A 15,562-nucleotide genomic window follows, 5' to 3' on the forward strand; every position below is an offset into this window, starting at 1 on the left:
TGTTGAAATGGTCAATTACTCATGTTTTGATTTCTTTCAACATTATCTAGGTATAATTTAAAAATAAAGTAACTTTATCATAGAAGCATAGATACTATATAGAATAGAATAGTGTTTCTGAGAGAAGAAATTGATCCCTGAAGAAGATAACAGAAATAGAAATCTACTTTTGCTGAATTGTTAGAGGGAAAGTAAAGATTATTCCACTTGATAAGTCGGGGGCCTGATGGCTTTTGACCAATATCTTTAAATTGAAAAATATCTTATAACAAGAAGAAAATTTCTTAGGAGAAATTGTTCTGGTTCTAGCTAGTAGAATTTTTTTTATCAATTAATTTATCCACTAATCTCTATTAAGCAATCTTATCTCACTTTGGGGGGGCTTGTTATATAAAAGTTTGTTATATAGCAATTGTGAAATGGTTATATAGCAATTGTAGAATTGCTGTCTTTCCTGATTCTCTCAAAGTGCCTCATGTGATCTTTAGAAGCTTAAGCATTTGGGGGAGAATGGACTTTGCTAACTCTTTTCCACCTCTCTTTCCTTATACCCACATACGCCAAATTATTTTTCCCTCACTAAAATAGAAGAGACCAAGGGCAATGGCAAGGTAGACAGAACCAGCATCAATTTATGGAATCTTACATCATAATTTTGGACAAAGTAGTAAGTGAGGATTTCTATAAAAAACAAGAACAGGTGGGAGTGGGGTGTTGAATACAACTTACTCTACTGAGTCAATCAGTTTCTTGGGTTCCACAGAACATGGGTATATAACTTCATCAATGTACTTCAGGTTACAGTTTGAATAGGCAGTGGAGAAATGAATGAAGACTTCAAGCTTTGGCATCTGGCTGGCCATTAATAGAAGCTGCTGTGTGGCGATGACATTGAGTTGTAAAGCATGTCTAGAAGACATTAGGCAGAAAGAAAATCAATGTACTTTTGTATTCCTATAATGGTGGCTACTGCAATAATCGATTACCATAAAACTTATATTGACCATATAAAGTTAATACTAATATCAATCAAAGATAGTTATTCAGGTTGAACTTTTGATCATTTAGGTATAGAGAACTTCCAGATGAAGAAATTTCCTCTACAAATGATTATCTGCAACCTCTATTAAAGACTTATCTAGAACACTGAGAGGTTAAGCGACTTGCAATCAAGTAATTTTTAGAAGGAGGACTTGAATCCAGGCTTTCCTGTGTTCCTTCAAAGGCAGGTCCCTATCCATTCTACCACACTGCCTTTCATAATGTAGATCTTTCTTGAAAAAATATGGTATTTAATATTTGCATGATGACAGTATACTTAATGAACATGAGTCATTTCATGAAGCACCATACTTAATAATCTCATTGATAAACATGAGAGAAAAGGGAAGAAAGATTTCCTACTTTTTATAAATAAATATAATACTGAGCAAATCTGTGAAGTCACCTGCAATTCAAGACATCATGAAATGGAATACAGTCACCAGGAAATGTAGACCTTCTATAAAGGGCACTGTAGATTGATTGTATCTAGGGGAAACTTAGAATCTAGAATTAAAAACGCAATCATTAAAGGGACCTTATAGGTTGTTCCTTTTAGGAAACTTGTTCACAAGTTTCCATCATTTAGTCAAATTAGTATCTTTCTTGCTATTCTAACTTTTCTTAAGGGAACATAACTTTTGTTTTTATAAAACTAGATAAACATTCTCTTTATATTTTTTTATCTTCTCCTTTACTAAAAATTTTTTCCCCAATTGATATTTTATATGTTATGAAAGTTTTTCCTACATTTATCCACTCACATGTGCATATTTATAAGTTAGATAATTTCTTTCCACCCTCCCTTCCCAATGCCTTCCCCTCAGCAGCAAACAGTCTGGTGAATATTGTACTTAAACATTTGTGTTTAACATGTTTATAGATAAGTCATTTTCTGTATCAGGAATTAGGACAGAGAGAAAAGAAAGAAAACCAACAAATAGGAAGGAAAAACATAAGAGAAAATTTTAAAAAAGTGAACATAATGTTCATTCGGATTCTGTGAGGGTTTTTTTTTTTTTGTTTTGTTTTGTTTTTCTTCCTCTGGATAACATTATCCATAATAGGTCTCCCAAAGTTGTCCTAGCTCTCTAAACTGCTGAGAGGAGCTGCATCCATCAAGGTTGATCAACTCACAATTTTGTTAATGTGGTTCTGCTCCCTTCATTCAGTATCCATTTCCATAATTTGTTCCATGCTTCTCTAGGGTCCAGTCATTCATTAGAACAATAGTACTCCTAAACATTCCATCTCACCCAAATGATTTGTTATCCCATTTCCTAGAGTAGCTGTACCAAACTTTTTCATCTCTTCTCAAACTCTTGTCTATTATTCCAAACCCTACTTTCTTATCCTCAGATCTTGCTTCATACTTCCCTTATAATATTGAAATTATTTACCAAGAGTTTCCCTATTTTCAATCACATTTCTCCTCTGAACTGGTTTGAATGAAGAGATGGCCTTTTACCTTCTGAAAACTAACTCCTTTAAAATAATTCTTAATCCCATCCCTTCCTACTTCAATGTTTATTGCCTCCCTTATCACCCCCTACCCCCATCTTCAATCTCTTCCTAATTATTAGTTCTCTGCTTCTTACAAATATGCCCCTTACTTCCCTATCTTAAAAAAAACAAATCCCAAACTCATTTTATCTGAGTATCCCCACAAGTTATTGTCTTGTATCTTACCTCCCCTTTGTAGTTAAGCTTCTTGATAATGCAGACTATATAGGCACCACCACTTTCTTTTTCTCTCTCTTTTTAAAAAAATTATGTATTTTGACTTCCAACTGCATCATTCAACTGAAATTACCCTCTTCAGAGTTACCAATGATCTCTCTCTTTTTTTTTGCAAGGCAAACGGGGTTAAGTGGCTTGCCCAAGGCCATACAGCTAGGTAATTATTAAGTGTCTGAGATCGGATTTGAACCCAGGTACTCCTGACTCCAGGGCTGGTGCTTTATCCACTATGCCACCTAGCTGCCCCCCAATGATCTCTTAATTGTCCATCTTACTGCTTTTTTCCTCAATCTTCATCTTTGTGGGTTTGTCTGCAACTTTTTTGACAATGATGATTACTTTTTCCTCATGGATAGTCTCTCCTCATTAGTTTTTTGACATTGCTTTCTCTTTGAATAGTCAATTTTCTGATTATTCCTTTGCTGGTTCTTCATCCATATCATGCCAGTAACCATGGATGTCCCTCAAGAGTGTGTTCTTGGCCTTCTCTCTATTCTATTTCTTTTCTTTTTGGTTTAAGTAAGGCAGTGGGGTTAAGTGACTTGCTGAAGACCACACAGCTAGGTGATTATAAGTGTCTGAGGTCGGATTTGAATTCAGGTCAGGTCCTCCTGACTCCAGGGTCAGTGCTCTACTGTGCCACCTAGCTGCCCCTATTCTATTTCACTTATTGACCTCTAAGAAAGATTTATTTCTAAGATTCAATTATTACCACAATTCAGATGATTATATATATATATATAAAATCTTTCAAACATCTCTCCTGACTTCCAGTCTTTGTACATTAAGTCTTTGGACATCCAGTCTTTGGACATTAAGAATTGAACATTCCACAGATTCCATAGGTATCTTAAAACCAGCATGATATCAAATAGAACTCATTACTTTTCTCCTTAAAATCTTTTTTCATTCCCAACTTGCTTATCACTATTGAAGGCAGGGTACCACCATCTTCCCAGTCATGTAGACAACCTTAGTGTTGTCTTCTACTCCTCTCACCTCATATATCTAATTTCTTGCCAAATCTCATAATTATTACCTTCATACTATCTCTTTATATATTTCTTTTCACCCTCACACAACCACAATCCTTATATGTAAGAAATAGATAAGGATGATCATTTTTGGTAATGATTTGAATCTGACCTTGAGGAAAGAAATATTCTAATTTGTGCCCTCAAACTGAAGTTTAACAATGATGATTTTAACCACAGGTAACAGCATATAGAGCCCTAAAAAAGGCATTATAGTAGAGGATCCATACCTTCAGCTTTATTAAATCCAGCTGTGAAAAAGAAAAAAAATTACTGTCACTGGTTAAATGTATGATTTTTATTTGTTTGCTTTCGTTTTAATATAGAAGCCTGGATCAAGGCCTGATCAATAGATCACATCATTAGATGTGATTAGATGAATTTCTTCAGACATTTAGGTTTATTGGTCATGATTTTCTACTTTGAACTACTAGGTGCTAAAAAGAAAAACATGATAACATACCTTAGAGGATCATCAAAGCGAACGGTGGCTGCACAGTGGAAGATGACATTGGTATGAGACAGGAGCTCCTCTAAATCTTCTTTGCTGATGCCCAAATCTGGCTTCATGAGATCTGAATAAATAGGTCTGATCTTCTCAAAGATTTTTGGGCAAATTTCTTTGGCTTTTTCAAAAAGCTGAAACATAGTTGTAGATCAAACCTTGTCATTACCCAATTCTTCCTTTTGACATTTACTAAATTGATTCTTGGCTAGCTTTCCCAATAAACCCAATTAAAAAACTATCATTGGCATTTTTAAAAAGTGTTTATTTCACACCTATTTTCTGTGCTTTAAGCCAGATTTCTGTGCTTTAAACCAAATGAATAGCTTTAAAAAATTTACTGATAACTTTAACCTGAACTGAAAAATTCAAAATGGATGCCTTACTCATTGTATATCAATATAGTGATGAAAGTCCTTTACTTTTCCTAATTACCCTTATAATAAGCAGCAAAACCTATAGAATTACTATGCAACTTCTAATTGGGAATATTCTCAGGCATGTAGCAGATTGCTGGAACTGATATCAAAGGACTTGGTTTTGAATTTTGACTCTGTTATTTACTCTACCTTGACCAAATTAATTAATCTTTCTGGTCTTTTTTTTCTCATATATCAAATTAAGGGAAAGAAAAGAGTGGAGAGAAATACAGCTAGTAATAGCAACTATGGGAAAAATATTGAAACAACTTCTTTGGTGGACTTATGATAAAGAAGACAACTCATCCCAGAGACAGACATTGGAATCTGAACACAGACTGAAGTACACTCTTTTTTTCTCTCACTATTCTTGTGGTTTTTCCTCATTTTGGGGGGAGGGGGGTTTATTTTTACTCTCACAACAAGATTATTGTAATGATACAAAATAAATAAACCAAGATGCAGCTCAAAAAAGATAAAATGAATGGAATGGACTAGATGACCTGGTAGATCCTTTAAATTTAATATCTTATCATCAGGTATCTATGTTCTTGGACTCAGAGTAATATGAACTAACTGGGAGAAGAATTGGAGATGGCTTAAAGGTATGCATATATTTAAGTAAATTATAATAATATTTGGCTTATCATATTCCTTTCATCCTTGCAAAACACTTTACGTCCATTATAACTTTTGACCTTCATAACAAAACTCTGAGGTAGATAATTATAGGAATTAGTATTAGTGTCCATTTTACAATATCAGAGATAGGATATAATTCATAACAGCAGTTTTTCAATAACCCAAAACTAAAACTGATATTGGAAAAAAAGATTAAACAAATTGTGAAATATGGTGTATGATTGTGCTTAAGATATGATGAACCTGAAAAATTCAAAGAAACCTTTTAACATATGGATGAATGAATGGCTGAAGAACAAAGAAAGTAGAAACAAGAGAACAATATATATAATGACCATAAAAATATAATGTATAATGACTCCAAAAGCAAAAATTGAGATTCATTTCCTAACCAAGTAATAATTTAGAGGAAAAAGAAAGATATTCTCCAAAGTAGTAGATTAAACTGAATATTGTAAAAAATCCACAGACAACACATTAGACCAGTAATCGCTGTACTTTACTGTACAGTGGAAAGAGCACCAGCCTTGGAGTCAGGAGAATTTGAGTTCAAAGCTGGCCTCAAACATTTTACACTTAACTAGCTGTGTGATCTTGGGCAAGACACTTAACCCTGATTACCTGGCCTCCAGGTCCATCTCCAGTCATCTTGATCTATATCTGGTCACTGGATTCAGATGGTTCCAGAGGAGAAAGTGAGGCTGATGACTTAGCATAACATCCCCTCACTCAAATATAATTCACATCAACAAAACAATAATTTCTGATATTTAAAAGGATTCCTTTCTATCTATACTTTGTAATTTTTCCCTAAAAAATGTAAAAGAGTTCTGTACTTTGTCAAAGGACTTTTCTGAATCTTTTGAGTTCTTGTGATTTTGAACATTTTGATTTTTTTTTATATGATTGTCTTTATGGTTTGTCTAATGTTGAACCCTTCTTATGTCCCTTGGACCCTTATGTCTTACTTGGTTACAATGAATGATTTCTTAAATAAATTGCTGTGGTTTGATAGGGTTTGATAAGGTTTTGTTTAAAATTTTTGAGTCAATACTCAGGAATGATAATGACCTATAGTTTTTCTCCTAAGTTTTATGTTTCCCTGATTTTGTGATTAGAACTAGAGGTGTCTGATAAAAAATTCTGTTGAGTGCCTTTTTTCTTAATTTTTGAGAATAATTTCTGAAGTATAGATACTTATTTTCTAAAAAAATTGGTAGAATTCTCCAATGAATAAGCATGAATAGGCTCCCACTTTGGCAGTTCTATTATAGGAATATCTAGTTCTCAAATTGGTCTTGTTTGGGGATTTGATATATTTAAAGGTATTCAGGTATTTCTGTTGTGTTCTCAATTTTGATAGACTATAGGTACATAATGTCCTGATTATTCTTTTAAATTCTTTGGGTTTTGTTGTATTTCACCTTGCTCATATACTATTATATTTATTGGATTTTTCCCTTTTTAATCAGATTAGCAACTTTATTTAACATTTAACTATTGTTTTATTAATAATTTTACAAGTCTTTTTAAAATTTGTTTCCATGTTGTACATTGATCCAAATTGAGTGTGATGATTTACAAGTCTTTTAAACTTGTTTTTAGTTTTATCTATACTTTCTGTTTTTTTAGGTCCAATTTATTTCTTGATTTTTAATATCTCCTTTTTTGCTTAACTTGTTTGTCTATTTATGACTTAAGGATTTTTAAATATGCATATTCAGTTCATTAATCTTCTCTTTTTCTTTTTCATTAATATATGTTTGTAGACCTATAGTTTTTCCCCCTGGGAATTACTTTAACTCCAAAAGCAGAACTTTTGGTATGTTTCATCACTGTCATTTTCTTCCACTTAATAATTAATTGTTTCTATGATTTGTTCTTTTACCCACTCATTATTTAGAATTTTATTGTTACATTTCCATTTGGATCCATGTCTTTTATTTGTGGTTTCTGAAGCAAAATTCATTTTTATCTCATTATAGTCTATATGGATATATCAATTGTTTTTGTCATTTTACATTTGTTTGCAAATCTCTGTGTAAATGTTCAATTTTTGTAAAAGTTCCATGTGCTTTTGAGAAATCTTCATTATCACTTTTGCCATTTCAATGAGATGTCATAAGTCTTTTAACTTCTGTTTTTCCTATAATTTATTCAGTTCTATATTTTCCCTTTTGTTTCTCTTTCAGTTAAACATTGAAAATCGAGAGAGGAATATTGAAGTTTTGAATCACTATGGTGCTACTGTTTATATATTCTTGTAGCTCATTTGATGTTTCCTTATTAATGATTATATAATTCTTAAATGAATTTGGATGTTAAGATGTTTGGAGCACATAATTTTATTACGGAAAATCAATTTGTTGTCTATAGTTCCTTCTACCATAAGGTAGTTTCCCCTTTTTAAAAATATACTTGATATGATGCTATAATATATCTTCTTCATTTGCTATAGTCTGACAATATCCTGCTCCCCTGTGTACCAGTCTCTAACCTGGTATTGATGCAAATCATGAATTCATTCACTTTTTCTCCTTCAAGTAGAATAGTAGACTGGCTTCTTATAAAGATGGTCAAATGAAGTGGATAGGAATCTATAAATATTTTTAGCTGAAAGATAAATTCTCTCTTTTATGTAGTCATTAAATAAAAAGATATAGACTATAATTGTTAATATAGTTATGAGTATACCTGTCAAAAACTAATGAAATCTGTAAGGGATCCATTACACCCAATTGCTGAGTCTGCTATTTTATTTTCAAATGAAAATATCATTCTTTTTTTCCCCTTTGCTTTTTTTAAATTAATATTTTATTTGTTTTCCAATTATATACAATAGTAGTTTCTACTATCATTTTTTGTTAGGTTTTGAATTTTACAATTTTTCTTCTACCCCCTCATAGAAGGCAGTCTGATAATCTTTACATCATTTCCATGCTATAAAATGATTGAAATTGAATGTGTTGAGAGAGAAATCATATCCTTGAGGAGAAAATAAAATATTATAGATAGCAAAATTATGTAATGTATAAGACACTTTAAAAAAATGGAATGTAATAGACTTTGGTCTTTGTTTAAACTCCACAGTTCTTTCTCTGGATACAGACAGTATTCTCCATCACAGGTACTCTAAATTTATCCCTGATTATTGCATCGATGGAATGAGCAAGTCCATTAAAGTTGATCATCACCCCCATGTTGCTGTTAGGGTATACAGTGTCCTTCTGGTTGTGCTCATCTTGCCCAGCATCAGTTCATGCAAATCCTTCCAGGCTTCCCTGAATTCCCATCTCTCCTGGTTTCTAATAGAACAATAGTGTTTGGTAATGTACATATATACCACAATTTTTTCAGCCATTCTCCAATTGATGGATGTTCACTCGATTTCCAATTCTTTACTACCACAAACAGGGCTACTAAGAATATTTTTGTACAAGTGATGTTTTTACACATTTTCACTATCTCTTCAGGGTATAGATCCAGTAGTGGTATTGCTGGATCAAAGGTTACATACCTTTTTATTGAACTTTGGGCATAATTCCAGATTGCTCTCCAGAAAAGTTGGATGAGTTCACAGTTCCACCAACACTGTATTAGTGTCCCAAATTTCCCACATCCCTTCCAATATTGAATATTGCCCTTTCTGGTCATATTGGCCAATCTGATAGGTGTGAGATGGTATGTCAGAGATGTTTTAATTTTTATTTCTCTAATCAGCAATGGTTTAGAGTAATTTTTCATATGACTATAGATAGCTTTGATTTCCTAATCTGCAAATTGCCTTTGTATATCCTTTGACCATTTGTCAATTGGAAAATTGTTAATTGGGGCTTGTTTTCTTTTATAAACTTGACTCGGTTCTCTATGTATTTTAGAAATGAGTCCTTTATCAGAAATACTAGTTGTAAATTTACTAAACTTCTTTTGATCTTAGCTCAGTGGTTCTGTTTATGCAAAAGATTTTTAAATTGGTTGCATATAATACTTGCTGATGGTTTCAGAGAGATACTTCTCATCATTATAAGGAACAATCCATTTATTCCTATGCTTTCTAGTGTTTTTAGTAGGAATAGGTACTGTATTCTTTCAAAGGGTTTTTCAACATCTATTGAGATAATCATATGATTTCTGTTAGGTTTGTTATTGATATAGTCAATTATACTGTTTGCCTAATATTGAACCAAACCTGCATTCCTGGGATAAATCCTGCTTGGTCATAGTATATTATCCTAGTGATAACTTGCGGTAATTGCTTTTCTTAGATTTTATTTAAGATTTTTGCATCCATATTCATTAGGGAAATTGGTCTAGAATTTTCTTAGTCTGTTTTGATTTTTCCCAGTTTAGGGATCAGCTCTATAATGGTGTCATAGGAGTTAGGCAGAGTTCCATCTTTAACTATTTTTCCAAAGAGTTTAGTTAGAATTGGAACCAATTGTTCCTTAAATGTTTGATAAGAATTCACTTGTGAATCTGTCTGGTCCTGGAGATTTTTTCTTAGGGAGGATAATAATGACTTGTTGAATTTCTTTTTCTGAGATAGAGTCATTTAAGTATTTAATTTCCTCTTCATTTAACCTGGGCAACTTATATTTTTATAATTTTCATCCATTTCACTTAGATTATCAAATTTATTAGCAAACAGTTGGACAAAATAATTCCACACTGTTATTTTAATTTCCTCCTCATTGGTAGTGAGTTCACTTTTTTCATTTATGATACTAGTAATTTGTTTCTCTTTCTTTTTTAAAGCAAATTAACCAAAGGTTTATCACTTTTATTATTTTTTTTTTATAAAACTGACTCTCGGTTTAATTTATTAACTCAATAGTTTTCTTGATTTCAATTTTATTAATTTCTTTAATTTTTAGAATTTCTAATTTGGTATTTAATTGGAGGTTTTTAATTTGTTCTTTCTCTAATTTTTTAAATTGCATGCTTAGTTCATCAATTTCCTCTTTCTCTATTTTATTCATGTAAGCAGTTAAAGATATACTATATCCCCTAATAACTGCCTTGCCCGTATCCCATAAGTTTTAGTATGTTGTCTCATTATCCAAGATGAAATCATGAATTCTATCTTTAATTTGTTGTTTGTTCCACTCATTCTTTAAAATGAGGTTATTTAGTTTCCAATTAGTTTTAGGTCTGTCTCTCCAGGGCCCATTATTGCACGTGATTTTTTTTTTTGTATTATGATCTGAGAAAGGTATTCACTCTTTCTGCCTTTATGCATTTTAGCATAAGGTTTTTATGCCCTAGTATGTAGTCAGTTTTTATGTAAATGCCATGTACTGCAGAAAAAAAAAGTATATCCCTTTCTATCTCCATTCAATTTTCTCCAAAGGTCTATCATGTCTAGATTTTCTAACATTCTATTTACCTCTTTAACTTCCTTCTCGTTTGTTTTATGGTTAGATTTATCCAAATCTGAGAGAGGGAGGTTGAAATCTCCCACCAGTCGAGTTTTGCTGTTTATGTCTTCCTGTAACTCATTCAGCTTCTCCTCTAAGAATTTGGGTGCTATACAACTTGGTGTATATATATTTAGTATTGGAATTTATTCATTGTCTATGGTACCTTTTAGAAGGATATAGTTTCCTTCCTTGTCTCTTTAATGACATCTATATTTGCAGCTGCCTTTTACCTTTACTCTCTCTCTCTCTCTCTCTCTCTCTCTCTCTCTCTCTCTCTCTCCATATATATATATATATATATATATATATATATATATATATATATATATGCTTCAAATGAGTTTCTCATAAGAAGCATATTGTAGGATTCTGGTTTTTAATCCACTCTGCTATTCACTTACATTTTATGGGAGAGTTTATCTCATTCACATTCAAAGTTATGATTACTAACTCTTTATTGTCCACCATACTATCTTCCCTCTATTTGTATTTTTCCCTTTTTTTACTTTATCCATACTCCCCAGTATTTTACTTCTGAATATCCCTTCTTCAGTGTGTTTGCCCCCTTATATCCACCCCTCCCCTATCTTTCCCTTTTCCCTTTGCCCCTTCTTCCTTTCCTTTCTTCTGTTAGTTCCTCTTTTCCTCCCCCCCCTCCACTTTTCCCCTTTTATTATTTGAAATGTAAGGTAAGTTTCATACCTTAACTGAATGTGTGTATATTAATCCTTTGTTGAGCCAAATTTAATGAGAATAAGATTCAGGTGGTTCTCACTTCCTCCCTTTTTCCCCTCTATTGCAATAGGTCCTTTGTATCTCTTCATGTAATGTAATTTACCCCATTCAATCTCTTCCATCCTCCTGTCTCTTTACTGCCCCCCTTTGTAAGGAGATATTGTTTTTAAATCATTCTATCTGAATCACAGACAAGTCATGAGTGTCCATCCATTACTTCTGGCTAAGTATATTCTCTCTAATAGAGTTACAATTCTCAACAGTTCTGAGAATCTTTCTCCTAGGCAGGGATGTAGCCAGTTTCATCTTACTGGATAGCAATTTTTTTCTTTTCCTTTTTTAATCTTTTCATGTGTCTCTGGAGTCTCCTGTTTGAAGTCCAAATTTGCTATTTGGCTGAGATTTTTTGTCAGGAAAAGCTGGAAGTCTCCTATTTTGTTAAATGTCCATCTTTTCTGCTGGAAGAGAAGGCTCAGTTTTGCAGGATAGTGAATTCTTACTGCATTCTAAGCTCCCTTGTTCTTTGGAATATCGTAACCCTAACCCTAACCCTTAATGTTGATGCATCTAGATCCTGTGTAATCTTTACTGTGGATCCTTGGTATTTAAATTGTTTCTTTCTGGCTCCTCATAGGATTTTCTCTTTTATCTGATAGTTAAGGAATTTGGCCACAATATTCCTTGGCATTTTCATTTTGGCATCCTTTTGGTACCTTTTGGTATGTTTTTCAGGATTGGTGTATTCTTTCAATAACTATTTTGCCCTCTAGTTTCCTATAGAATCCCACAGACATCATAAAAAAGGCAAAAAAAACCCCATATGAACAAAAATATTTATAGCAAGTCTTTTTGTAAAGGCAAAGAATTAGAAATTGAAGGGATGCCTATCAATTGGGGAATAGCTGAACAAATTGTGGTATATGAATGTGATGGAGCCCTATTCTATAAAAAATCATGTGGACAAGACTTCAGAATAACCTGGAATGACTTGTATGAAATGATGCTGTGTGAAGTGGGTAGAACCAGAAGAACATTGTACAACTAAGAACAACATTAGGTGATGATCAACTATTATGGACTTGTTGTTTTCAGCAGTAATCAAAAACAATTCTAAAAGACTTGTGATGGAAAATACCAACCATATCCAAAGAAGGTACTATAGTGTTTAAATGCAGACCAAAGCTTACTATCTTCAATTTTTAAAAGTTGTTTTATGTACAATTCTTTTTTTTCTCTACAATCTTTTTTCGCATTTTGATTTGATTCTTCTTTTACACATAGTGGTATATGGATAAACTATATTAGATTGCTTCTGTCAGGGAGAGGGGGTGGGAAGGCAGAGGAGAAAAATGTGAAGCTCAAAACTGCAAAAAAAATTAATGTTGAAATCTATCTCTGCATGTAGTTGGAAAAATAAATAAATAAAATATTTTAAAAAACCCTTTCCTCATCAAAATGTCTAGGGAGGAGTTGTAGTACAGAAATTTGCTGATTGATTGTCCCTAAGGTCCCTCTTCCCCCTTAGTACTATAAATCTGCCCAGCAACAGCAATCAGATATCAAGACAGTGACTCAGAATTCAGGCTAGACTGGGCATTCCACTGAACGCGGGAGCCTCTGGGCTTTCTTGTGGGATTAAAATACTGGAGAGCCACATGCTGGCATGTCTTTGAGTAACAAACTGCCTTACTTGTGATTCTTTACTGCTATGTACCTTACTGGTACCTAATTAAAAATCTGCTCACATGAACAATATTTATAGGTGGGTAGTAAACATTTTTTATATACTCAATCTTCCCTTTGTGAATTCTCAGTCCAAATTCTTTTGAATCATTATGAATCATATTCAGTAGGCTTTCACTGTTCCAAAGCTTGATGCAAGCAACACAAGCCATCCATATACAGAAGCAACTGGTGGATGATCTCAATTCACCATTCAAATAGTCCTTTGAATTGAATTCTGTGCTGTATCTCCTCTACAATAACAGTAAAAAGTTTTGTCAGTCACACAATTTTCTACTTTATACCTCACTTCACACTTATGATCACAGAGTCACAGAAATTATTTATTAGATATTTTAAAGAGTTTTGATCAGATCAAAAATTTTTAATAAGAAAAAAACAATAAATACAGTAAAATTATATTGTCTACATCTTTCAGTAAACTTCATGATTGCAAAGATATAGTCTACTACAGAATATTTACTGTGAAAGACTGCCTGTTAATATCTTTATTGACTATGCATTTGAAACATGTCTGGATGTTGTTTATAGGTGGGAAAATAGGCATATGAATTTTTAATTACAGATGTTCTAATTATTACCATTCTTTAGTGACATATGACATATTCCATGACAATATGACATATTCCACCCCTACTACTTTTGTGTCTTTCTCTTCCAGATATAATCTCATCCCCTAAAGTCCAAAGAAAGTATGATAGCATTTTTTTAAGTTAAGTCAAACAATTTGTCTTTATGTCAGGCTTCCTCTCTGCATGGTAATGCAGATTTGGTAATTTTTTCCCCCTTTTCATCCAAATTTTTAATGCTTTCATCTCAGAAATACTTACAAGATAATATGACATTTTTTTATCTTACATATAATCCTTGGGGCACTTCAGTCATGATTACAATTCAAACTCACTTTGTGTGCTGATTTTCTTGACCTTGACAGTGACAGGAATGCCACTACATAATTATGTAACAAAGGATGGGTGATCACTAGATGGCAATTTGCAATACCCATCCCATTTCTTCTCATTCATGGGATAATTTATAAGAAGAACCTAGCATCTATTAAGCTCTCACAGCAACTTTAGATCAATATGCAATCATCCACATGGCAAACAGGGGAAGCTTGAATGTTAAGGACAATGGAAGAAAAAAGGAAGACAGCCAATTCTGTATGCTTGCATACAGATCTCAGATTTCAAATTTCCTTTCTTCTATGTACCTTCAGGCTGTCACAATGATATTCTGGGCATTATAGTTTCCAAGTGTCTTACTTCTCTCTTTTTGAACTACAGGGACTCCCAGGTTAAGTGGATGATGCTGTAGAAACACTTTTCTATAATAATAAATATCAAGTTTTCCTTTATAAATTGTATAATCCAATTTTCTAGGAACTTACTTTGTTAGAAAAGTTAATATGAGTACACTCAGTGATAAATTCCATTCCACAATTCAACTCTTCTCCTTGTGACTTTGTTTATACATTATATCTTTTTATTTGTATGCATTTTATTTCCTTCTTAAGTCTGAGATTCATGTACTGCTACCTGGTACAGTGCCTTTTGCCTAAAGTATCTGCTTAATAAATGCTTATAGAATTGAATATCAAGAAGTCAAGAATAAATGAATTCTCAAACTAAGAAAGTTCTTGAAACTTGTGTGGGGATGCTTTAGTATAATTTATATGAATTTAGGATTAACAATAATTATCTGTGAAATGTATAAGATGATTTCCATAGGCAATTTCTATAGCATAAATGACATCTTTCAACTGCTTACTTTTCTTTTAGTTTTTCATCTAGTCACATAGATTTCTTCAATCTGAATTGCTAAGCTGCTGTTTTTGTCCTCCCCATCAGTTTCACTCAAAATTACTGATTTCTATTTCAATTCAAGGATATGAGATGGCAACATAGCTAGACACACTTAGAATAAGGAATTTTAGAATTGGAAATGGTTTATATTTGGGAAAACTGAGTTCAGAGAGGTGAAATGATCCAAATAATTTAGGAACCTACCTTACAGTTGATCATTTGGTAAACTCTCTGCTGTAAAGATTGTCCAGATTTGGGCCTCACAAGGATATAAATGACTTTCAAGTCTGGGCTGGTACGGAATAGTTTTTCCACTAGCACTTTACCCATGAAGCCTGTGGCTCCAGTGATGAGTATTGATTTGCCACCATAGAAAGCTGCAATTTCAGACATGATGATTTCTCACTTTCTTCTTACTGGCTTCCTGACTGAGGTATCTGAAAGTACAAAAAAAAAGGTCCAAAGATGACACTCTGGA

The 15,562-nt window shown here is 32.9% G+C and overlaps 1 protein-coding gene across 2 annotated transcripts in view; it reads right to left on the minus strand.

The window, feature by feature from the left end:
- Positions 1-15,562, minus strand: part of FAR2 (fatty acyl-CoA reductase 2) — a 131,381-nt gene that overhangs the window by 35,453 nt on the left and 80,366 nt on the right. For both annotated transcript variants that reach the window (XM_074194800.1, XM_074194801.1), the window contains exons 2-4: positions 15,289-15,521; positions 4,279-4,454; positions 730-909 (exon numbers count right to left, since the gene is read on the minus strand). In XM_074194800.1, coding sequence (XP_074050901.1) covers positions 730-909; positions 4,279-4,454; positions 15,289-15,477 — 545 coding nt within the window. In that variant the 5' untranslated portion in view covers positions 15,478-15,521. The remainder of the gene's footprint in view (positions 1-729; positions 910-4,278; positions 4,455-15,288; positions 15,522-15,562) is intronic.

The sequence above is a fragment of the Macrotis lagotis genome, chromosome 7, assembly GCF_037893015.1.
Source record: "Macrotis lagotis isolate mMagLag1 chromosome 7, bilby.v1.9.chrom.fasta, whole genome shotgun sequence".
Taxonomy (NCBI): Eukaryota; Metazoa; Chordata; class Mammalia; order Peramelemorphia; family Peramelidae; genus Macrotis; species Macrotis lagotis.